The 27,694-nt window shown below is 39.0% G+C and overlaps 1 protein-coding gene across 8 annotated transcripts in view; it reads left to right on the forward strand.

The window, feature by feature from the left end:
• DPH6 (diphthamine biosynthesis 6) overlaps positions 1-27,694 on the forward strand; it is a 348,315-nt gene that overhangs the window by 107,494 nt on the left and 213,127 nt on the right. For 5 of the 8 annotated variants that reach the window (XR_006101224.1, XR_006101228.1, XM_042444449.1 and 2 more), the window contains exons 6-8: positions 1,042-1,103; positions 11,479-11,573; positions 14,699-14,798. Coding sequence is in view for 6 of the 8 variants with exons in the window: in XM_042444449.1 (XP_042300383.1) it covers positions 1,042-1,103; positions 11,479-11,573; positions 14,699-14,798 (257 nt within the window). In the remaining 2 variants the exon portion in view is untranslated. Of the gene's footprint in view, positions 1-1,041; positions 1,104-2,212; positions 2,320-11,478; positions 11,574-14,698; positions 14,799-27,694 lie in introns of all 8 variants that reach the window. The other 3 variants (XM_042444455.1, XM_042444442.1, XM_042444464.1) reach the window with 2 other exon arrangements.

Here is a 27,694-nt window from a genome sequence, read left to right on the forward strand (position 1 = left end):
ACAAGTATTTATAGAACAGAGGCAGGGGAATTATATTGGTTCAGTTAAAACAAATCTTGCCAAGAAAACCCCATGATAGGTTCGCCTTAGAGTCTCCATAAGTCAGAAACGAAGGCATACAAGAAAGAGCCGGAACAGACTGGCAAGTTAAGCCACCTTCCAGATGGCTTGGGAGCGTGGCGTTTACCCTCTGCACTCTCCCAAGGTGCCCAGAAGCCACACGGCTATATACATGGGAGCGACTTCATGACATTCCGGCAGCATGAAGCAGGCTTCCAGCCACAGCGCAAGTGCAGAACCGGCTTTTTCCACCTGAAAATGGAGTGGCTCTTTGCTGCTCCTTTTTGGATGGCTTCAAGGCAGATTGGGGGTGCGGCGTGCAGTTGCTGCAGCCCCAATCTGCCTTCGGAAGAGGTGGCTTCAAGCAGCCCCTTCTGTTGGTCTATTTTGGCCCAAAGTTAACACCCCCTCTAATTTCTTCCTTAGAAATGAGGCAGGGCACAGCAATTCTGGAAACAACCTCTGCTTGGACAAAGAACTGCTCTTTGTCACAGCAGGCCATAGACATACATGAAGCAGTGATCTGAGTAAGCATAAGCTAATTTCATATTTTGAAAAGGTCAACAAACTCTGAGGTCAGTTCTGCTTGACATAACAGAAAACAGGCTGACAACTTTAGTATACTTTATAGGGTTATCAAACTCCATGGACTCGATCCATTATTATAATGGGAATGGTCCTTTTTTTTCCTTCTGCCCTTTCACTGGTTTCACTGAATGGAAACCAGGCTGTGAAACAATGTATTTTCCAGTTAGCTTTCAGGACAAAGGAAATCAACTTATCTCCCTCCCCAATGGAAATCAGTTGTTCAAAGGGATTAAATGAGTGAGTTCTGGCTAAGAACGTCTGTGTTTGCCTCATTGTTATTTTTGATATACAGGAATTGTTTTCCAAAGAAGTAGTTTCTTTTTTTTTTTAAGTCATGTCTGACGCCCAAGCAATGCTTTGTTCTCTCAAATATATTTTAACATCTCTTGGCAGGTTTAGTTCCAGATAAACATCTAGGAAAAACACTGGATGAAATGGAACCTTATCTTTTGGAAGTAAGTATTATCCGAAACATTTTATGCTTCAAAAAAAAGTTATATATACAGGAAGCTAACTGGACTTTCTTAGTTCTTAAAGCACTTACTTTAAAAACATACAGAAAGCCAGAATTTAGCAAATAAAAAAAACCTGTTATGTAAACCACATGATAGAAGTGTTGTATTTGACAAATTTGATTTCAGCTCTCTCTCTCTCTCTCTCTCTCTCTCTCTCTGTGTGTGTGTGTGTGTGTGTGTGTGTGTGTGTGTGTGTGTGGAGAGAGAGAGAGAAAGATGGAGGCGGGGGAGAACAGCAATCTAAAGTAAATACTGGGTTGGATCCTGGCTTAGTCATGCTTGGGGAAGACCTAATTAGATGACAGAAATTTGAAGTTCTTACGGGTGTCTTGTCCCATCAGTTTCAATCAGTCTGCTTTAGACATAGCTCAGTCTGGATCAAGCCCATTTCCAAATGGAAATAATCAACATTCTTTCTGTATGGCGCATGGGATGTCTTCATTATAAAGTGTAAAGTGAATTATGTTTATAAACTGTATTTATTTATTTATTTAGAGGATTTATACCCTGTTCTTCAGGCACAAAGGCTCTCAGAGTGGTTTACAGATTGCTAATTTGACAGTTCCCTGCCCTCAGCTTTACAGTCTAAAGAGACATAACACAAAAGGAGAAAGGAATGGCAGTAGGGAAGGGGGTAAAGTCCAGCAGATACTGACAGTTCTTCTCTCCCTCCAAGGCCAGGACGATGGCAGTTGGTATGGAGGTAGGGCCTTTCATCTGCCATTTTTGCATTTCATTCATTATGTTCAGGTCATCATCAAAGGGAATTAATCCCCATGGAGGGAATTGTGTGTTAAAATTACTCAGATATTGAGTAATTGTGGTGAAGAATTAGATATTAGTGGAGTAAGACAAACTGGATATATATTAGAATTCATTGGAATATTCTGGAGTAAATTCCAATAGTGTTATGGACTCTCATATTGTGAAATTTGAATTTGCTCTGAAAGTCTTTGCACAGCTCAAAATGTTAATTGGGAGCTGAAGGGTGTCTCTTTCAAAAGCTGAGACTATTAAGATCTGTTGTTTTTCCTTCCCATGGTACATAGATACATAAGAAAATAGGATGTGTGAGAAAGGGAATGTTAACAGGAGAGAGGCATTCCTGGAATTCTTTTGCCAAGTCACTACCCTGCACAATGCCTTGTATCCTATGGTAAGCTGAATATAAGTTTTTAGTTGCTCTTTATCACTAGCTAGATAAAGCACTCCTATAGTGCTGCTATTCACTTTAAGTGCCCTGGCTGCCTCCTATTCCGTTCCGGGATTTGCAGTTTAGAGAGGGGAATTTAGAATTCTCAGCCAAAGAATCTTAGGCCTCACTGAACTACAAACCCCAGAATACAACAGGAGGCAGCCAGAGCAGTAATAATGGAATAGCAGCACTATAAAAGTTTAGCGCAGTAATGTGGTAGGACATTAGTAGCTGTAACCATCTATTGTGTTAAAGAAAAAGAAGATGCTTATGTGTTAAACAGGAGACATTTAACTAGTATATTTAGGCCCTATACAGACCGTGGTGGAGTCAGAGTGTAGCCTCCTCATGATGCATACCCCAACTCTGCCCCTAGGATGCTGTGGCGCCATGTGCCGCTCCACCTAGTGCACAGTGTCACTGCACTCCTCTGGCGCTACGTCAATACTACATAGCGCTGAAGGAGTGCTGCATAGCCACACCACCACAGCTATCACATCCTTTCCATGGCCCTGGAAAAGCTGGATCAGGGCCATGACGTGAAGTTGCTGTGGTCCCAATCCGGCTAGGAAAGGTGCGGCTGGAAGTCACCCCTTTGGGGCTATATGTACAGCCCCCAAGTTACAAGCACCAGTTCCCAGTCTCAGTCATCTTCCTTTAGAGAGCTGGTGTACTCTCTTCTTGTAATGTTGCTCAGGAGATGCATTTATGAATATGTAGAGAAGATCTCACAGATCAGGACCTAAAGTTTAACTAAGTAAAGCTTAGGCTTATTGACAAATAAAAATAAAAGTGGTACAGTGAGCATGCCGAGAGCCAGTGAGATGTAGTGGTTTGAGAGTTGGACTATGACTCCAGAGACCAGGGTTCAAATCCTGGCTTTACCATGTAAAGCTGCTGGATGACCTTGGGCAAGTCACAGTCTCTCAGCCTCAGACAATTGCAGTGGCAAACCCCCTTTGAAGAAACTTGCCAAGAAAACCCTTAGGATCACCATAAGGTCAGAAATGACTTGAAGGCACACAACAACAACAAGCAGATAAGAAATAAACAGATGAAATGCTGAGTCTAACTTCTAATGCTTCCTCTAACTGATATAATACACAAGTAAGTTGTAAAATGAGGCACAAGAAGTGAATTGGAAATTACACATCCTCCCTTTGGCGTATTGGTTGAAGAGGCAGAATGGAATCCAGTGAGTGTAGCTTCTCTGGTAATGCCAACCCTTAAGATCTGTAATAAAAGAATGTAATAGATGCAGTATGTGTTTACATGACCTGAACTATGAGAATGATGCCATGTTTTTAGGATAACAGATGGCATGAAAGATCTATAGTGCACATTTTTTGCCCTAAAGGGAACAACAGGTTGTGTTTGGTCGAATCACAGACCACACACAGACTTACAAATTGTATGTAATTTCCACAGGTTATCCTGTGGTAACATTGTGCCTGAAATTATCTCCTATCTAGAAGTGAGTATTTCTTGCAGCATGTCAGAAGTGCTGCAACAGATGTGCAAATCCTTGTACAATGCATAGATTGGTGTTCTTCATGCATAGTTGGTGGCTGTTCACCTAGTGTTCCTCTGAATACTTGAAAGTAACCCACATGTGAAGGATAAGCAATTGATCAGATGGTAGGAGAAAAATAAGAAGTAAACAGAAATCCTTGTGAGACTGTAAAGCTGCATATTTTTTGCCAACTGAAGGTGCTAGAAGAGATGAAATTACTTTTTCTTTTTTTCAAATTACAGTGGGCTTTTGGTGTCCGCAAGTGTTTGGTTCCAGGATCCCCCACAGATACCAAAACAGTGGATGCTCAAGTCCCATTATATACAGTGTCATAGTAAAATGGTGTCCCTTACATAAAATGACAACATGAAGGTTTGCTTTTTAGAATTAAGGTGGTGGGTATTTTCAGGCCATTGATGGCTGATTCTCTGGATGCTGCAGAGGTTGAATCCGTGGATACGGAGGGCCAACTGTATATAGTTTATTACAGATTTTGTCCTGGTTGAATAATAGTAGCACTGAACATATTGCATAGGGTAGTGTTGAAGAAAGTTGTTCCGTATGTACTCTTTTTTTGTCAGTAGTGGCTTTGTGTTTTTCTGTAAATGTCAGCATACATAAATATTTTACTAGATATTTAGCTTGCTTTTATAACTTAGTGAAACTGAAGCATAAACAACAGCTGCAAAGATAGTTGAGGATATAGTTCTAAAAATATTTTCTTTGATTTCTGTTGGGGGTGTTTGTATATATGTGTGAGAAAGAGAGTGAATGTGAGATAAAGAGATCAGAAGGGAATGGGCCAGTTTTGGAATTGCTGTTATTCCAAAATAGGCATATTTGTAGTTGTCCTAAAGCCTAATCTCTCCTTTAACCCTCATGGCAGACAGGACATTTTAGTCAGCCAGAGTCATGTTTTGTTACAGAATTCACATGGAACTAGACATATAGTTCACTTTACGCATTTTACAGTATTGGCACCTGAAAAACATTACACTGTGTCCCTGAGTTTCAGCCATCTGCCATGTACATGTACAATTATTTTCCCATGAGAAAGAACAACTTCAACCAAAATTGTACCCAACATATCAATTGCAATTATGTTAGTTACACTTTTTTTGGGGGGGGGGGGAGGTGGAGGATGAAGACTTGTAAGTACCCAAAATGAATATTCCAACTAATATGATTACATGTATTCTGACTCTCGGTGTTTGGATATTATGGAATACCCACAAACACTCCTGTGAACATGTAAAATTATGGCATACAGTTTCCCCTCCATGTGCACGGATTTTTTTATCCACACATCCAACCATCCACTGGTTGAAAATATTCAAAAAAGATACAAAATTGCAAAAAGCAAATCTTGAATTTGCTATTTCATATAAGGAACACCATTTTGCTATGCCATTATATGAGCACCTACAGATTTAGATATTCATGGGAGGTCCTAAAACCAAACCACAGTGGATACCAAGGGCCCAGTGTACATTACTATTCTAATTGAGGTCAGAAAATATCCTAGACAGAGGCATTCATTGAAGATTTTGTAAAAAATCTATCCGAGTGTCATTTAATAAAGAAACTCCAGCCCAGATAATTGTAAATACTGCATATTCCTTTGGTTTGTCTGTTTATTTATTTGTGCTGTTTTAATCCAAGAGAATTGTGCTAGAAATGATATATTGCATACAAAAAAAGGAAGTTGCTGTTAATATAGTTCCAACACACCATCTGAATCAGCTCTGTAGAAATAATGCAGTTAGACACTGCTTTAACTGCCATTGTTCCATTCTGTGGAATCCTGGGATTTGTAGTTTGTTGTGGCACCAGGGCTCTCTGACAGGAAAGGCTAAATATCTCACAAAACTGCAGATCCCAGAAATCCATAGCTTAGAACCACGGCAGTTAAATGGTGTCAAACTGCATTATTTCTGCAGTGCAGATTCAGCTAATTTCTATTGCCTAGGATAGCTATGTTTGTCTGTTTGTCCTACAGATCATGCTGAACCACAGTTGCTTGTGCAGGCACAATCTTTTTGTGTACTGTTCCTGTTTATTCCACAGTGACTTTGAAAAGAAGATCAAATGTATTTTCTTTTTAAAAAACTAAGCATAGATGAGTGTGGGATCCAGACACTAATATGTGGTTAATCTTTACTGAGGTTTCTCTGAAATAGGCCAGCTGAATAACCCATCATTTGAAATCTGCTAGTTTCAAATAGGGCTTGTTGGGTTTAGATAATACAAGAGAGAAACAACAATGAAAATGGTTCAAGGTCCTGAATCTTGGTGACTTCCACATGCTTAAGTTCCCCTGTAGAAGCAGTTGGATATTTTTGTCTAATGCAGTGGGCACATTCATTTCAAAATTACAGAATTAGGAGTTGCACATGGAGTGTCATTGTGCATGGATGTATATTGTATGTAGGAGCACATGCGCATTTGGTTGTGTGATCAGTTGCACATTTTGATGCCTTGGTTAATTTGTGCAACATTGGCATTCAGCACAAGAGTTGGGTAGCACAATTAATGTGTAACTATGCATATAGATGATTATACTTCGCCCATGTTCTGTAACAGTGGCATACGATCCCAGGTGGTTCAATAGTTGCTCAAGAGGGGGTGCAAGAAAAATCAGTACAAGCAAATGTCCAAAAGGGCAAGCCTCTATGTGTGGTTGCGTGTGCGCGCATGTGCCACTGAGGATTGACAGGTCCCTGCAAAAGAGTGATGCTAGGATGCCTTCCTCCAACTTCAGACATCTGATATAACCCAAAAAGAGATCAGAATGAGTCCAGAACTATTTCTACTGAACATAACGGATGATTTAAAAGACCAACTGAACCAAGAAGAAACAAGTGTATTATTATACATGATTACGGCGGCACAAATAAGCTATGCCAAACATTGGAAGGAAAAAGATATACCCCAAATTTGAAGAATGGAAAATCAAACTAAATGAACTTGCATTAATGGACGAATTAATGATGATCATTAATAGGAAAATGACTCAACAATTTAAAAAGAAATGGGAAAAACTAAAGACTCTTTAGGACTAAAGTGCTCTCAGAACAAATGGAGAAGAGAAGGCTGCATGTGCCTGTAAAATCATTGATAAGTACATGCCCTTACCTAAGAGCTTGAAAGAGTTGAGCCTTTGAGTATAAATGTGAAGAAGAAAAAATCTACCTAAGGGCAGTAGAAAATGAAGTAACAAATGGTATATGTATAATAGTAACTGTTGTGTTTGTATTGTGTTGAATTATATGTGCTAATAAAAAAAGAAAAAAATTAAATTAAGTTCCAAAAATATGTCCATGTTATGATATGGGTGTACATGCAACAGTTGAAAAGCAAAATCTGAATAAACACTCACTTATACAGGAAGCTGGTCTATTTCTGAAGACCAGAAAGGACACTGCTGGGAACTGTGAAGTTTTTGATCTCTGTGTCCAGGAAAGATTTGTGGCACCAAGCGACAGTATTAGAACAAACAGCTTTAGAAAACATATAAACAGTTATTTCATTTTAGTATGATACATTTAATGGGGATATTAGTGAGGAAGAACAGACATATATTCCACTATTCCAAATATAGGTGCATTTTGTGGCTGCTTATACCTGGCAGGATCTCTGTTTCAAAGAGCTTTTCAGCAGTAGTTTTTGGCAGGAAGAAGAATAAGCTGTTTTGACTAACTGTTTTGTAAGTTGTCCATTCTTATTGCATCAGCATTAATTATTCTTGATGGATTTGTCCTACAAGAACCTTACAGCAGTTTCTGACAGGTGCAGCTATCTTTTATGTCAGCAGTGTGAGCTTTGGAAGTGAAAGCTTGATTAAGTGAATATTTGGTTATTTTTAGACAAAGAGATATTCTCTCATTAAAACGAAAATGGCTGATAACATAGGCCTGGAAAAGATAATTTGATCTTTATTTGAAAAAAAGATTTCAATTTACCATCCAAAATGGGTAAACAGACATGATTTAATTATATGACAGATAACATCTTCATTTGAACTATATATATTTTCCTAAAGTAAAAGGTTGAAGAAGAATGAAAGGAAAAGAGCCTTCTTGAATATTCCAGTGCAGTCAGGCTGATAGATTTTAAAATGTGATTGGGTTTCCAATAAAGATATTAAGTGCAAGTGCCCTTGTTCTTGCATTCAAATGCCATGGTGTACTGCTACTTGTGTAGTGCCATTCAGCCACTGTCTTTGACTCATACAGGTTGAGTCTCTCTTACTTGGAATTCTGAAATCCAAAATATTCCAAAACCCATACTTTTTCATAGGTGGCTGAGGTAGTGACACCTTTGCTTTCTGATGATTCAGTATACACAAACTGCTTCACACACAAAATTATATATAATATTATGTATAAAATTATCTTCAGGTTATGTGTATAATGTGTATATGAATCATAAATGAATTTTGTGTTTAGACTTGGTCCCATCTCCATGAAATATCATGATGTATATGCAGATTTTCCAAAATCGGGGCGGGGGGACGAAACCAAAATCCAAAACACTCCTGGTCCCAAGCCTTTTGGATAAGGGAGATTCAAGATGTACCACACTTGTGGGGGACTGTGTCAAAATGAGCTATTTCCCCCCCCCCCCCCTGTTGTATACTTGTTTGAAAGAATACTCCTTGGCTTCCTGTCACTACTTGAAACTTAACTTCCAGCAGGCTGGAAAGCAATACAGAAATACTTTACATAAATAAATAAATTTAAATAATTTAATAATATATCCTACTTCCTTTATTATCAGAACCCTTTCATCAGTACTGTTCACCTTCTCTGTTGCTAAAATCTGAGATCTGTTACTAAATGATGTTTCAAGAGGTGGGCCACCAAGGGACCACCTGCTTGCTGTTGCTTTTATTTAAGAAGTATTCCCCTAAACACTTCTTGAGAGGTCTCATTCTGTTGTTGTTGTTATTGTTGCTATTTCTGTCCCTCCTTTTCCCCAGTTTGGGATTCAAAGTGGCTTATAACAAATTAAAAAAAACAGGTGAAATACTCACAAAATACAAAAGTTAAAAAGATCAAACAAAAATATTTAAACCACTTTAAAACATGCACATAGCCAGAGAGAGACACACACAGAGAGACACACTCACACCAGCACAACAATTAGCAAGACTCAAGACATTGTTTAGATGAAACAGACCTTATATAGTCTACTCACCAAATGTTGTCCAAACAGAAAAAGCTGTTTGTTTGCAAAAAGAAAGTAGTGAGGGTCTAGTCTTAATCTCTCTGACAAGGGAGTTCCAAGGCCTGAGAACAGCCATTGAGAAAGCCCTCTCCCATGTTCTCAGCAGCTGTACTTATAAGGGTGGTGGGACAGACAGATGGACTCTTTGGACCAGCTGAAATTTTGAAGCGCTGTTCAGAGGCAGCCTCATATAAACCATGCTGTAATAATCTAACCAGGATCTAACTAAGGCATGTGGTATGGACACAGCTAGTGTACAAGCTGTAACTGTGCAGGTGCACTGATGAGCACCACAGAAACTTGGCTTTCCAAACTCAAGAGTTAAATCCAGGAGCACAGTCAAGCTGCAGACCCTCATCTTCAGGTTGAATGTAAGGCCATTCAGCAGAGATTGAATCCCTATTCCCTGATGCGCCATTTCACTGACTAACTTTGTCTCAACTGGATTAAGTTTCAGTTTGTTCAACCTCATCCAGTCCATTAATACAGGCACTGGTTTAGGACCCAAACAGATTCCTTGGTTAATCCATCCCAGAAACACTTGGAGTTGGGCAGCCAGCACATGCTCCAGAACCTTGTTTAAAAACGGAGTCTTAGAGATTGACAGATAACTATCTAGAATGGTGGCATCTTTTAAATTACATCTAAATGACTAAATGACATCTAAATGACAAAGAACTGCTAGACATTGAATCTCCTTTGTCTAGAATTCTGAATTCTGAAATACTCCCAAATCCAAAATTGTCCACATGAGTGGCCGAGATAGTGACAGATTCACTTTCTGATGGTTCAGTATACACAGGTTTTGTTTTATTCACAAAATTATTAAAATACTGTGTACAAAATTATCTTCTGGCTATGTGTATAAGGTGTACACAAAACATAAATAATTTTATTTTTAGAGGAGCTCATTTTTAAGTTATCTCATATGCAAATATTCTAAAATCCCCCCCAATCTAAAATCCAAAATACTTCTAAGCAAATAGTAAAAGTACTACAAAATGTTTGTTTGTTTGTTTGTTTGTTGTTGTTCATGTAGTCTGTGAATTCAATGTCATTCATTTATATATTTTCCTTTCATGATTTTTATAGCCCCCTGAAAAAGCCATAAGAGCCAAAATCGAAGGAGCTCTGGTGGCATGGTAGTTAAATGCTGGTACTGCAGCCATTCACAGCCACAAGGTTTTGAGTTTGATCCCAGCCAGGGTCCACTCATCTTTGCATACTTCCATAGGTCCCTAAAATGAGTATCCAGCTTGTTGGGGGCAATTAGCTTACACATTGTATACTGTTTAGGGAGTGCCTAAATACACTGATAAGCAGTATAGAAATGTATTAGCCATATTGCTATAGGCTTTTCAGTTGATGAACAGACCATATTTTGAGCAGCTCAAAGTAGAAGGAATAAATATAAATTAAACAAATAGGAATACAAATATAACATAATGCTACAAATACAAATGCAATAAACAAATGAGAGCGACAGTGAAAGATTCATGCTGGCTTGTTTCCTCTGTCCTTTACATGTGATTTCTATTAAAACTACAGTAGGTGAAAGCTCATATTGTTTCATACTTTCTGGAGTCCTCTTATTTGGAAGTTTTTATTGTGTGGTTGAAGTAATGCTGCTGTATGGGCTGGAAACAGATTTTAATCTTGGTTTCGCCCTAACATGGCTGATTGTATGGGATTGAGGGAGCTATCAAGAACAAAGCTAATATCATATATACTAACACTAAAGAACATTGTGGTGGCACCAGTAACAGAACATAAAGAAAAGCAGCTGTCAGAAAAGCAGTTGTAAAAGCAAAGAGAGAAAATACATTTATTCCAATAGCTGCAGATAGCCACATTGAAACATAGGTGCACAGAAAGATAACAGAGTATTTGGTTAAACAAACGCTAACTTATGCAAACTGACTTATGAAATACGTATAAACTGGTTCACCTATATTTGTGTAGATACAGTGAATGATCAGCTGATTTATGTAATCTATCCAGGGTTAAGACAAGCTCAGCAGTGCTTTAAGCTATGATTTGCAATAAACAAAAAACACAATTTCTTATTGGCCTTCTGAGGAAATATGGTTATATAGACACTCCAGATCTCCCAGTCCTACTCCTCTCAACTTGGTTTTGCCCATAGGCATAGGTGAAGGATCTGGAGACCTGCTAGCATATAGTAGGCTGTTATCCTACACACACTTACCTGGGAAGCAGCCTGATTGAACACAATAGGACTCACAACTGAGTAAAGTTGCATATGCTTAGTTTATGCAAAAAAATAAGATATTATTTCAATTGTAGGGTAAGCCTGAATACTAGACATTATACCTTTTTGTCCATTTTGTCCCTAATACCTTTTGTCTATTTTTCAGCTTTCTAAGAAGTATGGAGTCCATATCTGTGGAGAAGGTGGAGAATATGAAACATTCACATTGGACTGCCCTCTGTTTAAGAAGAAAATAGTTTTGTATGTGCTTTTCCTTTCCTTTAAATTTTAGCACTGGGAACATATTAACATTTAGCTTGAGGCCACTTCTGTTGGTGGCAGCAGCAGAACATGTCCTCTAAGTTCACAAACACTCACTTTGTTTAACACTGGCAAAGTCCTCTACTAACCTAAATCAATGCCTGACAAGACGAGGCCTTCATAGAAAGCTATAAACTTTTTAGACATTTGCACTTTCGTTTACTTGCTGATTATGGCCTGCAGTAAAACTGGTACCTACACACTGACACTTTTATCCTTTCATGAAGTGCGAATTGCCTGTAATATTTATCTTTCATTACAGCTACATTTGATAAACTGCCACATCAGTAGCCTGTGGGTTCCATTAACTCTGTTTTCCTTCTCTCTCTCTCTTTCTCTCTCTCTCTCTTTTCCTTCACATCCCCCTCCCATTTTAACATTAACAACTTAGGATGATAATGCTAAACATTTTGCTTGAATTACTAAAGGATGTTTTTGAATGTTAATGTTTTGAATCAGTTCAATTTGCACTGAGTAGGTTATTTCCTTGCCATAAATTCTTAAAATGTATGTGTAGAGGTGTGGGAAATTTCTTTATCCCTATGTAGATTTGTCAGTACAGTTATGGTAAATAACTTAGCCTGAATGTATTAAAGGAGATATTTTGACTGCTATTATTCCTCTTTCATCTGAGTTTACAGATTGTCTAATAAAACAGTATCAGTGTCTGCTCCATACCACTTTCAGACCAGTAATCAGAATAAATATGGTAATTCCATTACATAATTCAAAAGACTTACTCAGGAGTATCCCAGTTGGCAATACGTGGGCAACACTGTTTGAGAACCACATTATTTGGAATTTTTCAGACATAAAAGCTATCCTTCCAACAAACACAGAACTGATCTGGGTTGAATCTTTGCCAGATGAATGTATCCTTAAGGGTTGTATCTGTCTAATAGTATAAAATAGCAGGACCAGGTGCAAGCTGTGGCATACTAGAAAAGCTGTTGATGTTTACAACTTAGATAGAAGGTACTTCAGAATATTGTGGAAATCTGTTACCACATAGTGATTAAAAGTGTGAGCTAGATGTTCCCTGTTTGCACATTGACTCAGCCAAAAGCTATTTAGTTTCAGTTTCACTTTAGTTTTGTCTAAATATAATTTTTCCCTAAAGCAATATGTGCCAAAAATGCGTTCTCTAGATGTTGCTGGATTTCACCTTTTAGGAGTCCCAGCCAACTGTCAGGTATTCTGAGAACTGAAATCCAAAACATCTGGGAGACTCATGTTTGAGGCGAAAATTGTCCTAAATTAACAATCCTTTTGTTTATTCTGGGCTTCCATGAAGCCTTTAAGTAAACAATGTTGTGATAGCTTAGTTGATAGACTCTTATCCATTGTTCAAGAGTCTATTCAACTATTCAAGACAGTTGACAACCAAGTGATACACATTAGTATGTCACCAGGTGGCTTTCTCTGGTGAGGCTACCAGACACCTTTGTTGCATTTTTAATCCTGATGATGCTTGTGTTAGTTTTATGATTTTGTGCTTACATAGCTGCTTACATATTGATTTGCATTTACATTTTAATGATTTTATTGTCTTAAACAGGCTTGGCAATATAACTGAAGAATAATATGAAAGTTCTTATTACAAATAATAATAAATATTTTGGGATGCCATGGATATTTGTTTATTAAAATATTTATTAATTCAGTGTATGGATTAGGATTCACTTGTTGACTTCTGCTGGTAGATTAGTGAAATACAGTGAACCTGGGAGGGGATACTGTCTCTTCCTCACTGCATCCCTGTCTGTACCCACAAAACTGGCTTTGGAAGGCTGGGACATTTTATGTGCCAGTTTTATGGGTGACACAGATTTCTGTAGGGGGAGGTGAAAGGAAGAAAGTTCCATCACAACTGTCAACACAGTGCTGAATTAGGCTGGAGTTAATGCTCAAGAGTTAGCAGCCATGCCCAGACTGATTTGTTTTATTGTTTATTTCGGGAGTGTATTTTTGATGAAATTTCTAAAGTTAAATTTGTTATTTTAATTTTAAAAATCTCAACATATAAAAACCACTTCCAGTACAAATACGTATAAAATGCTGCAGTAAGATAGAAGAGATAGATGAATGAAAAAAGAAAAATAAGTATTGTAGCATCCTAAAGACAAGAGTGATCAATCTAAAACTTGATAAATCTGAATCTTTTCATTTACAGCAACCTAGGGTAGTTTCACAACAGTATGTCAAGGTTCAGATGATATTGGTTGTCTAGATCCATTTTGTACTGGGTTCAAGTGTGACTCCTGAGAGGCCTGAGAGATGGGCTATGGGAGTGCATCTCACCTGGAATTTAGGGGCGGAACAGACTGCTGCAAAGGGTGGCTTGAAGCTGCCTCTGAGAAAGCTGGATTGAGGGCATGGCAACCGCACACTGTGGCCCCAATCTGCCTTTTTGCTGGCCCCAAAAAGAGCAGCAAAATGCTGCTCCTTTTTGTGCTGGCTAAAATCTGGCTTTTCCTGCTCCACCATTGCTTTATGGTGCTCCAGTGGTGTGTGATGTCTAAATACCACACCACTGGAGCGCCTGGAAGCCAGCTGTTTTATACACTGCCGGGCAGCTTGAAGCCGCCTTCCTGGCACCATGGGAGCATGCATAGTGTGTATGCCATGTCCCCAAACTGGCTAGAAGCTGGCTTTTCATGCCAGTTTATACAGGTTCATAGTTAGCTACCTCTCTATTGGTTCTGTTGTTCTGATTATCATTTTGGCTAAAACGTGGCTGAAGAAAGAAGGTATTTGGTGGCTCGGCTAACCTGTGAAACTTAAAATGAAAGCTAGTGTGATATGTTTTATACCTTTTGGTTGGCCCACTAAAAGTATCACTGCAAGATAGATTTTAGTTGGTAGTTTTTACAGGTTTAGAATGTGTAAGTGTGTTATGAACTGGAACATTATCAAACAAAATTAATTTTATCAATCCTGCACTCCTTTTTTGACAACTGACAGTTTTAAAAATCAAATGTTCTAATTTGAAGTCGAATTTGAAGTCAAATGTCCTAATTGTTGAGGTATTTTTTCATATAAATGTTTATGATTTTATGTTATAGGGATTCATCAGAAGTGGTTGTGCATTCAGCAGATGCATTTGCACCAGTGGCTTACCTTCGTCTATTAAAATTGCATTTAGAAGATAAGGCAAGTACAACGGTACAATTTTCATATATTTATGTGTTATAATCTGTGTCATTACAAAGTGTCAGGATGAGTAACAATGAACTTTTTAAACACCAGTCCTCTACAGAAAAATACCCAGTTTAAGGTATGACAGAAATGACAAAAAAAGATTGTACTGTAATAATAAAACCTTCTCTGTACCAACCTAAATGTTTGCCACCTCAAGCAAACGTGAAGTTCTTGCAACATTTCAGTGACAATGCTTACAACTTCTAGAAGAAAGTATATGAGCATTAGCAGCAATTAGCTGCTGAACAAGTTCAGGGAGTTACTTGTGAGCTCCAAACCACTTAAGATCATAGCATACGGGAAACCACTTTCTTCCATATACAGTATTAACACTCAGAGGAGGAGATCCTCATTATTGTTCCATGGCCAATTGAGTTTTTTGGTTGAAGTACAGTCCGTCCTTGCCTTACACGGGGGATTCGTTCCGGATCCCTCCGCGTAAGGCGAATTCTGCCTATGCTCGAGCCCCATTGGAAACAATGGGGCTCGTGCACGGCAGCGCAGGCGCACACAGGGCGCAACGGGCGTGCGCGCCCATTCAATTGAATGGGACGAGCCGCCCCTTCCGCCCCGTGCGTGCCCTGCGGCTTGAGCGCGTATGGTCAAGGCCGCGTATGGCGCGCCCGCGTATGGCCCGGGCGCACTGTAGAAGGAAAGGCCTTCTGTGTTGTGCCGCCCAGTATATGGGATGATAGAAAGATGGACTTCTGGTGTGGAGTGTTTCCATGGAAAGTTGTATTTTGTGTTGTTGTTGATGGAGGAAACTTTAAGGCAACTTTGTTTGCCCAGGCACATTTGTTCAGTACTGTCACTTGAACTTGGTTTTCAGTGAACTGCTTTAAATTGATTGTTTTAAGTGAATTAATTTGTTGTTCTTTATCATTTTCACATCATACTACTTTTAGTAACTGGATTTATGTTATCTTGTTTTCATTTTAAGATGCTTTTGAATTTCAAATGAAAATGTTCTTACATTTTTATATCTTATGTAAAAAACGTTTTTACACAAGTAAATAAGTTGGGTAGTTACCCAGAATTTCTCTATGGTGCTTTTGCAGTACAGCTTTTATGTATATATGGTAAATTTAAGTGAAAATTTCTGTATCACCTAACAGATGACAATGCTTCATAGTGATAACTGAAGTATGTTAGGCCCAAGATGATGTGGCAGTAATTGGTACAAACCTATGCTTAGGCCAGATGTGAAAAGACAATTAATGATCATCATATAACATCTTGACAGTTTATTGCTGTTTTTGTTTCTGTTCCTTCTGAAGCTTCTGAAGCGTAATCAAAAGTGGGCTACCAAAGAACACGGTACAGTAATTTAGCATGAAGACTAAATTAATGATTATTGGAAATCTCAATCTGACTACAAAATTCACAACATTGAAATGGCTGTCACAACTGCCCTAAATATTGAAATCATGCAGGAGGAGAATCAGGCTGCAAAGACTAACCGTGTCACCATGTATATTCATAGATAAACATTTAAGCTAGAACACATTACAACGCATGTTAGTATAGAACAGTTTTATCAGGTTTTCCGAGATCTATACAGGTCTTTATGTTTTGCTGCAAGGAGCTGCTGCTGCTTCAGTTTCCCTGTCTTCTGTCCCTGATATGTGGCTACACCTACAGCCTCAAACTACAAGGATGTCCAGAGTATGTCAGGACTCTGCACTTATACCAATGTGTGCATGAAAGTTCTCCATATGAAGGAAAATCCAATCAGAATTTTTCCCCATATTGAGGACTTTGGTTCATGTGGTTGGAATTGCTTCTGTTGTGTTGAAAATGCATGAGTGTCAGCAGTCACAGCGACCCTAAGTGTCAGTAATGTGATCAGGGTTTACTTGTAGCAATGCGTATTCTTTCAGAATTTAAGAGGATGATTTCCTGAACATGACTACAGCCTTTACATGGGTAAAGGACATTCATGTGCATTCAAGCATGGCTTTGGACTTCAGGAATTGTTGAATGGTTTTTCTCATTCCCCAACACAATCTATTGAAAAGTTATGTGTGCTTTTAAAAAATGCTTCACTTGTTTACGATATGGACTGTGTAGCTGGCAACAAATTTGAGTTTAGCTGACTCTGGAGAGGTGAATGTTTGTAATGAATGAATGTTCTGTTTGTGTAGTTCTTCAACATAAAATGCTAAGATACTTAGTAGCCACTTCTGAGCTAAGTAAATATAAGTGCTACCAATACGATATTGATAAAGTGGCAAAGTAGTAGTTCTATTGAGCAGCCCCAAAGTGGCCTTTCCTTACTAGTGTTCCAGGGCTGAAATGATAGTCTGTAATAATATTCATCTAACAGTGATTTAATAATGGCTGTGAAGCATTTGTGTAGCCAGGTTAGAAGTGATTCAGGGCACTTACACCTGTAAGTGAAACTGGGTAGTTGTAATAAAAATTGGTTGTTATTTTAACACTTACAGGTCACCCCGATACACACACACACACACACACCCCTTGTGGAGAAAAGGCTATTGGAAGATTGGCAACATCGAATCAGAGTGAACCTGGCAATAGCCAATGGGAGCAAAGCCAAAAAAGGTAGGGGCTACTCCCAGGAGCAAGTATAAATAGGAAGAGAGGACCATGTGTGACATAGATAGGGACTGAGCTCTGAGTTAGAGGTTTATTAGACCCCAAGGGGTTTTAACAGCCAAGTTGGCTGAGATACAGCAATAGCAAGTACATTTATATGCAGCTTATCAGTGCACTTAAGCACTCCCTAAGCAATTTACAAAGTGTAAGCTAATTGCCCCCAACAATCTGGCTACTCATTTTAGTGACTTCGGAAGGATGCAAGGCCAAGTCAAACCTGAGCCTCTGGCAGGTATTGAACTCACAGCCTTGTGGTTTGTGAGTGAGTGGCTACAGTACAGGCATTTAACCACTGTGCCATCAGTTGGATAGGGGTTTTGAGTACCCAGGTTAAGGATTAGAAGAGTCCATGGTAAACAGTGTCCAGAAAAATCCTGAGGAATTACAGCCAGAGAAAGGCTGTGGAAATAACTATAAGTGCTGGAGTGGCAATGAAACAAGTGTGAGAGTTTAACTAGGATGACTAGGGAAGTAACAGTGAAAGGATATAAAGTTATAAGGAAACAATTACAAAGACAAGTTAAAGGAACTGTCAAACTGTGTAACGAATAAAGTACAGTATTTAACCACCGTATCCAATGTGAACACCATCCACTAAAAGAGATACTGTATTCAGCCTGAGTTGTAAACAAATCTATTGCTTTGTTTCAACAAGCAGCTGTCTGGAGTGATTTTAAAAACACATTAAAAATGCTACCAACATTGAGAAAAGTCTTTTAGGTTTGGGACACACTAGACAGTGGGTGTGTGGCTATCAGAGAATAGTTGATGCCAAGCTGAAGAAAAATCTGTAACCAAGAGATCTGGAATCAAGAGAGAGTTATAGTGCAGGAGACACACAAGAGAGTCCTGAGTTTGAATGTCTCTATCAGATAATTGGTGGCAGGAGTAGGATAAAAAGACCATTGTGCTGCCATCTGAGAGAAGTGGTTTGGGTGGGTGAGTCTCACTGAGAAAAACTGGTGGCAGCGATGGCATACAGAGGAAAAGAGAAACGGTTTTAAGAGCTTTTGGCAGTGGCACATTGTCACCTTGACACACCCTTTTCAGTTTTCCATTACATGAATGGAGTACACTGTAGAAACAAAGAAAAAATAATAGTAGTAGAAATAGTATTGAGGCCTCTTTAAATTTGTTTGGGAGAATTCATTGTGATTGATAACAAGACGAAAATGCTTTGTAACTCAGATGCACAGGTTCTGGATCAATTAATTTAGGATTATACAGCAAAGATTTAGAGTACACAGAAGCTAAGTATATATATTTCACAAGGGACATGGTGTGTTGCTAATATTTTGGTTGGAAGACAAGTAATTTACTTACAGAGCGATACAGTGCTCTGATACAATCTGTTTAGGGATCCTTAATGCAAGCTCAGGAGACTGTTATTGGCAGAAGAGCAGAATGTAACTGTAATATTGAATAATACAACTGACCCCATTTAATGTTGGCAGCAAGGGAAGCTTTCTGTTCTGTAAAAAGAACTGGAAGAAAGCCAAGAGTTTTATAGAAACGGTAGTACCTTCAGGAGTTAAGGAATTTGGGTTTGTTGTTGTTATTTGCTTTCATGTTGACTCTGGCTTATGGCAGTGCAGCCCAGCCATAGGGTTTCTTGGCAAGATTTATTCAGAAGTATCTTAATATATTCTTTTTAAACTGAGAAAGTGTGACTTGTCCAAGGTTAACCAATGCATTTGCATGGCCAAGTGGTATATAAAGCTTGGCCTGCTGGAGTCTTAGGGCCCGAACAAACAGGCCAAAATAAAGTTGCTTCAGGTCACTTTGGAAGTATGCTGTTTAAATGATGCATGCGTCCTAAAAGGTCAGAAGCCACACCAAAGACATGCTCCAATCCTAAGGACTGGAGCGCAGCTTTGGTGCAGCTTCTGGCCTCTTAAGATGTGTGTGTTATTTAAACAACATACCTCCAAAGTGACCTGAAGCAGCTTTATTTTGGCCCGTCTGTTTGGACCCTTAGTCCAATACCCAACCACTATATTGTGCTGGCTCCCCAAGAGAAATAGAGGCTCAACAGACTACCCTAAAAGGGCAGGCTGGAGCTGCCCATTTTTACTTCTGACAGAGGCTGCACCAACCAAACACTGCGGCCTCCATCAGGACTCAGGTTCTTTTTAGTCTGTGTGGCAGGCATCATGAGTATGCCAATGGCGCACTTGCACCATGAGATTTAGACGCTGTGCCATGCTTGCGTCATCATGGCAGCCCCCATGTGGATGGGGTCACACCATAACGGTGCCGCAGCCTCCACACGGTAGGGCTAGGGAGCATGTGGTGGCTCCACAATCCCAAGCCCTAAAATCATGCCGCTTTCTGGCAGTCTCCTCAGGTACCAAATATAAATTTCATTCAAATATATGTAATGATATTTTAAGGTCTGCTGGGGAGGAGATGTCAGAATTGAGCAGCAGAAGGATAGGGAACTGTTAACTCTTTCCATCCATTATTACCTCTTCTCCAAATATCGCCCCTCCTAAAGAATTCTAAATAAGAGACACTGGCGGGTTACAGACTGCCATTAAAGTACGCGCGGAGCGCGTACTAGGGTTAGGAAGGGGCGGTGCTTCCGCAACCCCCAACCCTAGAACGCACTCCGCGTGCACAAAATGGCGGCGGCCATTCCACACGGCTGCCACCATGATGGCGTCACGAACATGCCGCCTCCAAACGAGGCGGTGCGGATGTGACGCCATCGGTCTGCGCTTTTGGCGGAACAGGAAGGAGCTCCGAAACGGAGCTCCTTCCTGGTTTGCGTCACTGGTGCAGCCGTGTGAAGGCTGCACCAGCGACGCAAATCAGAAAGGGGCCGAGTGGCCCCTTTCTGGGAGTCCCCACTGCCGTTGGGGTGTTCTTGGGGCTTGAAGCCCCAAGGACACCCCTTTCCAGGCTGCAGAGAAGCGGCCTTTTGCTGCTTCCCCGCAGCCTGCAAAGCGGCGGATCGGGGCCTTGGAGGCTGCTGGTCTGGCAGCTGAGGCCCCGATACAGCGGGGAAAGGGGCGGGTGCAGGCCGCCACTTTTCGGCGGTCTGTAACCTGCCATTGTGTGTTAAAGAGTCTGCTGGGGCAAAGGAAGAAACAATATCAGGAGGCACTTTAGAACATGGAATTGATGTTTCTGAACCTTCCCTTTGCTGTTAGTGCTTTTTGTATCAAAAACTTCTTGTGTCAAATCTTACATTATGCTAAATTCTTTCTAGTGTTGTTTTATTCGTTCAATGATGACTAAGCCAATTGTTTGCAATTCATTTTAAATCAACAGCTTACAGAGCATATGTACACATATGCTGCAGCATACTTATTTAGCAAATACGTGCTATAAATTTATCAAAAAGAGACATAATTATTCAGGTTAAAAATTGTTCCTTTGTTGAGATTTCTCTTTTTTGTAGCATCGTGTTCCCCATGCTGAAATCTGGTGTTTTAGTACATACCTTGTTTGACAGGGATCCTTTTTTTAATAATGCAAAGCCTTAAAATATTACTGTGAGACTGAAAATTATGCCAGCCGACTATGTGAAGTGAAACTGAATAAGCTGAATAAGAACACTCTTAGAGAGGAAAGAAAAAGTGGAAATATATTAATATTTCTTAGGGGCACTGACTTTATTGCTCATGGCAAACTTGATGCTAAAATGCTCCATACATCACTACAACGTGACAAGCCAGGGAAAATGAAAAACACAAAGCTTTACATAAATCAGGCAAAAAATCATATTAAAATGCATAACATTTTATATAAGAATCAAGATTTTACTTTTATCTATTCAGAAGCTCTTTCCTCCTTCTTATGTAGATGTTTAAGATTTTGTTAAAGCCCCATAGTTTCAAGCAGTTTTATAGCAAATCATATTTCAAATTCATTGTAGACAAAGCTGTCACATTCTTAAAGAGCTTGCATTTATGGAATTGTGGTCTAGATTTTGGTATATACACTTAATGTCTTGTAGAGTTAAGGAGGAAAATAGTTTGTTTTGTGCTGTGATGGAATCATAGCAAAAGACATTACAATCTTCAGATTAATTTATTTTCTGTCATGCTATAATAAGCTGTGTTTTCAATAAATTGTAACTGTGGAAGGGCCTTTGGTTTTTCAAGATCATAATGTATCACTGGCTTAAGAGTTTAACCCTGTAAGACTAAAGAGCTATTCATATTGACAAGGAAAGCATTTAGTCTTGAGCAACATTGATTCTTTTTTCTGTAGTCTTCCAACAAAGCCCTTCAACATGTTCATATTTTGTAACTCTTTTTAATCAAGAATGTGTAATAGTCTCAATTGTTGGCACAGTTAAGTGTAATTAATGGCTAATGAAATTTAAGAAGGCTTAATTACAGAGAGATATAGTGCTCTGATCCAATCTGTTTAGGGATCGAGTTAAGACCAATGCAAGCATCTTTACTATTATATCCTGTAACAAAAATGAACCTATGGCTTCAGAAGCAGATTCCTAAATGACACTTAGGCAATATTTTTAAAAAAACCAATTAATAGAATTTTAACACCCATAAGGAACTAAGAATATTTCTGTAGATTTAATCTACCGGTTAAATGTCCCTTATCCTGAATTTTGAAATCCAGAATACTCCCTAAATCCCAAATAGTCCACATGGGTGACTGAGATAGTGATATCTTTGCTTTCTGATCATTCAAGGGACACAAACTTTGTTTCATGCACAAATTTATTAAAGATAAAAATTACCTATGCCTGTCTCTATAAAGTATATACAGAACCTAAATGAATTTCATGTTCAGACTTGGGTCCCATTTCAAAGTTATCTCATTATGTACAGCCTGCCTTCCTCAACCACAGGCTTGCTGTCCGTAGATTTAAGCATCCATTACCACTAATGACTGTGCGTGGATGTGGTCGCTGTCATTGAAAACCATAGGACTTGAGGTCTCTCTCTTTTTTTTTTATCTGCAAAGGGTTCCGGAATGAAACCCACATGGATAAAAAGGGCCCACTGTATATTAAAATATTCCAAAATATATAATAATAATAATAATAATAATAATAATAATAATTCAAAAACACTTCTGTCCCAGACATTTCAGATAAGGGAAACTCAACCTGTATAAATAACTAATTTTTTCCCAATCACTGAAATTATAGTATATCTTTTTTATAGATTTATTTATTGATTTATAATGCCTTACTGTGACTAATAGAGGAATTACAATTCATTCCTCTATATAGAGTACTAAGATGTAAGTTGCACTGAGTTTAGTGTCACTATTTCCAGGGATGTATGAATCTACAGGGAACGCCATAGAAGGTTGCAATGGCTAGATGTCACTGGAATACCATCCAAGTATTTTTCCTGCCAAGTCGAGACTTCCCTTTGTTTTATTTTATGTATTTATGTGTTTATCTTATTTGTATGCCATATTTCTGTTGTGGCTCGTGTGCTGCGCCCATAACCCTTGTTGGGGCGTATGAAATGACGTGCAGTGTCCACCACGACCACCTGCAGAGTTCAACCACATCGACAGGACGCCAAGAGGAAGAAATCTGTGAAGATGTCTTCAACTAGTAATGACTCTTACAAGTCTTCACTCTAAATGAGAGCTTTAATCTTCCTTTGCAGTATTTACAACATAGATATACACAGTGTATTGGACATGCGTCTCTAATACACACTATTTACACCAGCCAACAATAACACAACCTCTGAGGCAGCCACATTAACACACAACCATCTCACTGCCTCTCAGTAACAGACACAGCCCACTCTCAGGCACCAACTGTCTCACTGCCACAGACACAGCCCAGTCTGAGGCACCAACTGTCTCACTCTCTCTCAGTGACAGTTGAGAACTGACAGTTGACAGTTGCATCAACATTCCGATGATGCACTTTTTGAATGCTGACACATTAGCTGCCACTGGAGCTGTAAATTATCTGCACAACAGCTCCCCCTAGTGGCCACACCAATGTCATTTCCTGACATTTTATCCCAGAGAGGGACTTGAGGCAGCTCTCAAAGAAAGTAAAAATTTAAAGACTTGTTTTTTAAAAAATCAGCACCTTAAAAATATAAAATCAATTTAAAACAAATTTTAAAAATAAATAAATAAAACCCATATCTGAACCAGAAGTTCCGCTGCCTGCTGGTGAAAAGAAAGCAAGCAAAGGCCTAGCCCAGCCTCCCTGAATACAACCCTCTCTCCATTAATGGATAGTAGTTTGACTTTCATTGTACATATTTAGCTGTGAGCGGAGTAATGCTTACCTTAGAATCAGAACACTGATGAACTGAAACCCATTGGATATGTTATATTTTGATGGAAAATAACAGCTAGGAAAAAAACAATCTAAATAATTGGAAGGAATCCCAGGGGTCATCTACAGTATTTCAATCCCCAGCTGGTGCAAGAAAACGCAGCTAAAATATGCCTTGATGGAGTCTATTTAGAAAGCTTAAAGAAAGTAAGAGTCCATCACCTTCTGAGGCAGTGGCGACCCTAGGGTTGGTGTCACCCGGTGGTCTCACATGGGGTGCAGGACTTCTGGGGGTGGGAGCATGTGTGTGTGGCCAGAGATGCACACATGTTGCCCCAGGGAGCAGTTGCTTGGCCCCAGAGGGGACGGGAGGAGCCAGGTGTCCCCAGAGAGGGCAGGGGAAAAGCCACATGGGCCTGGAAAGTGCCAGGACCTGATCAGGTGTAACCCCCCCCCTCTTTTGGGGTGTCACCCCCTTTCTAGGGTGTCACTCAGTGCAGCCCACACACCCCAATGATGCTACTGTTCTGAGGTAGTCCATTTTCTGTTGGAAAACCTTTTGCATCTGACATGGTGGACTGTAGTCCACAAAAGTTCATACTAGGTCCCCTTCCCTTTAATTTCAGAGATGCTGCTCAATTCCTTTAAATATTTTTTAGGGTGAAGTAGAATAACACAGCTTTGTCTTTAAATAGAACTTTCTAGTACGTAGACAATATCTCTTTTTTTTGTAATTTGTATCCATGGATCAAATTCTACTCCGTGGAACAACAGAAAACCAGCTTGCTCCATCACCAGATATATGAAGATGGTTATAATCTTGATTTGAGATTGGGTTTGGTCTGGATTAGTCCAGACTGAGTCAGAGACAAAGTTAAAATGGTGAACTTGAATCAGGTCCCCTATGCACTTACAAAACATACCAACCTCCCTTAACTCATAGAGTTTGGTACTCTCATTGTTGCTATCTTCTGGACACATTCCAGTTTGTCAATATTCTTAATTATTGTATATAAAATTACAAATAATAATTTAACTCAACCACTAGACTTTATTAATGTTTCTTTCTCATTCACCTATCAACTTCTGTGTTCTTTCTGCCTTTGTTTCTAACTATTAATTCTGCATTGATGCTCATCACCTATCAGTCATCCTGATCCACCACCCATTAAGTGCTTCTCCTGTCAATTACTATGGAATTTGCTACAAAAAGAAATAGCCACCAACTTTCATGGCTTGTTTTTGGATTTTCATGGCTACTTGTGAGAGAAGCTGTGTGTAAGACTACAAAGAAAAAATGGTGAATGTATAGCTTTGTCTAATATCAGGTACAAGTCTGACACTTCCAAGTCAGACATATGCACACATTCACCCAGGCACTTTTGTAAATGTATAAGATTATGATAATGGCAACATTATTTTGATCCATTTGGTAACGGTCTCTTTTCAACTTTTTACAGCTGCTGCATGCTTCTTCTACACTTTGGCTGAGCTGTCTTAAAGAACCTTAAATCCCTTTCATGTTCAGTCACAATCAGATGAAACACCATCAGTGTATATATGAACTTTGGGTTGTTTTGGCCCAGTGTGTACCAGTTTACAGTTCCAATATGCAGTCAAATGTATTTGCCACTTTATGGCTCATTTAGTTTGGAATACTTTACAATCCATTTTTTCATTATTACTATCCTGAATTATTTGGTGTTGAGGCTTCCTTCTAAAGCTTATGGCAGGAATGTCATTTTCTGTTTCTACCTAAGGAGATAGGTTCCATTTCTGTAACAGTTTAGAACTGTGATCCAAATTCAGTTTTATTAACTCCAGTCATTGTCCTTCAGAAAGTTGAAATGATGCTCCTCCTCCTCTTACTCTGGATTACAATGATGGTAAATTTTGTCTGACCATTAATCCAGATAGAACATATTGCCTCAGTGGTTGTTACTCATGATAGGAGGTAAGTAGCCCTATGATTCTGTGAATAATTTACCAGAGACCTATCCAGCCTGTTACATGGTAATGATTTATCAATGCTGTTGGAAAAATACAAATGGAGTAATGCAAACAAGATGTACACTAAGTATATAAAAGAGTGAACCAAGGTGCACAGAAACAACAGGTCATTTCAGTTCTTACAATTCATGATAATTGTAGTAGAAACTCTGTTTGAGATGACCAGATTGAACAAGAATGATATTTGTTGAATGCACTGCATGTTGAGTTCAGTGTTCAAACATGCCATTCTCCTTAGTTATGTTTCACAGGTGTTAATTTAACATTCTCTCAATTGAATATTTTATAATCATTCCACAGTTTTGGCTAGCATTCCTTAGTATAATAATGTGCTCCTGCTCTCTTCCACTGTTCTCTACTGCATTTTCTTTAGATAAATCTCTTCATGTTTAACTACAAAGGCTCACTGGAAATTTGTTTTAGATTGTTTCTGGCAGCACAATGAGCCCTTGTGCCTCAGGGAGAATAACATTTTATTCACTGTTCTGGTTTAATACATTACTGCACAACTTCAAGATGCATTTTTGCATAATAATTGAAAAGCTTCTGGTATCCTGTTTTCATTTTTTAAAAATAAGAGCACTATTTTGCCTACATATTTTATACATATATATAAAAAAACTTTTTAAAGCCATGGATATGTCAAGCAAACTTTGTTTTCTAGGTATACAATATACTCTTAATAACAACATTTATTATCTAAAATTCATGGCTGTCCACAGAGGCCTTGTGTTCTCCATAATGGAAAAGCAGAGCCATTATTGTATGAAGTCTAGTTTCATCAATATTTTACTTCTCATCTAAGAATCTGATATGGACTTAATAGAATGTGAAATATCCAACTTTTTTCCTGACTTCCCCAGTAGTTTTATATAGCCATTTCTCACTCACCCCAAAGGCTCAATGTGATGATGTGACATACAACTGGAAAACTGTAGGTTAGATCTGTGTTATAACTTGGCCATCACTAAACTTCCAGTGCAGTTGGGGGCCTTGCAGTCTAGTGCCCTGCTTCATGACTGGAAGGAAAGACAGGCATGTTAGCGACCTCTGTGTGCATGTACTGTATATGAACTGTTATAGGAGTGGAAACATGTAAAACAAGCAAATGATAAAATGTGATATACAATAGATAATAACACTGAAATTTGTGTGAGAAATCCTGCAACTTCAGTGGAACTGACAGCCTCATCCCCATGTATTTGTAACTCGGGTCAAAGCACACAGGTCAAATGGAGCAATCTGTGGCCATTCCGGCTATGATTGCTCCAGGAGCATAGTGACTGGACACCGCAGTCCCAAAGCCAGCTACTGCTGCAGTTTCCAAATGGCCCACTGACAAGAGCGACTTTTTGCTGCTTCTTTTTGGGCCAGCTTCAGGCTATGTTAGCTGGTCTCAGAGTGGCTTCCAGCTGCTTCAGGGGTGTACATAGTTTGAATGCCATGCCCCCAAACTGCCCGGAAGGTGCTTTATTTGGCCTGTCTACTTTAGGCCTCAGTTACTGAAATAACACACACAACAGTGATGGTTAAAGGAAAAATGAGGTAATTCATCAAGTTACCAGGAAAGAAATAACACCTGTATTCTTAAACACTGGATTCCTAGCTAGTGCAAGTCCTGAGTCAATTGTACCAATCAAACCATTGATAATCAGGCACTCTTTTTATTCCATTTTGTTTCATTCTTCCAATATTTTTTATTTCTGCTATCAAATGAAAATATTTCCTTCCCTGTCTATCTCCATGAAACTATTCTCCAAAATTTCTGATCCACAGGTATCTGCTTTAGTTAATGTGGAATCCTAATTCAGCTCCCAAAGCATTATGGTATCCAGCCTGTTGTAATTGTTTACATCTACTCAAGAAAAATGTCAAGAGAAACCATCTAAATGAACACATACACGCATGCGCATGCACACACACACACAACCCCATATGAGCAAGTGGTGATTGTTTCATTCAGCCCAATGGTAGAGTTAACCTTGCATTT

This window comes from Sceloporus undulatus, chromosome 1 (assembly GCF_019175285.1).
Source record: "Sceloporus undulatus isolate JIND9_A2432 ecotype Alabama chromosome 1, SceUnd_v1.1, whole genome shotgun sequence".
Classification (NCBI taxonomy): Eukaryota; Metazoa; Chordata; class Lepidosauria; order Squamata; family Phrynosomatidae; genus Sceloporus; species Sceloporus undulatus.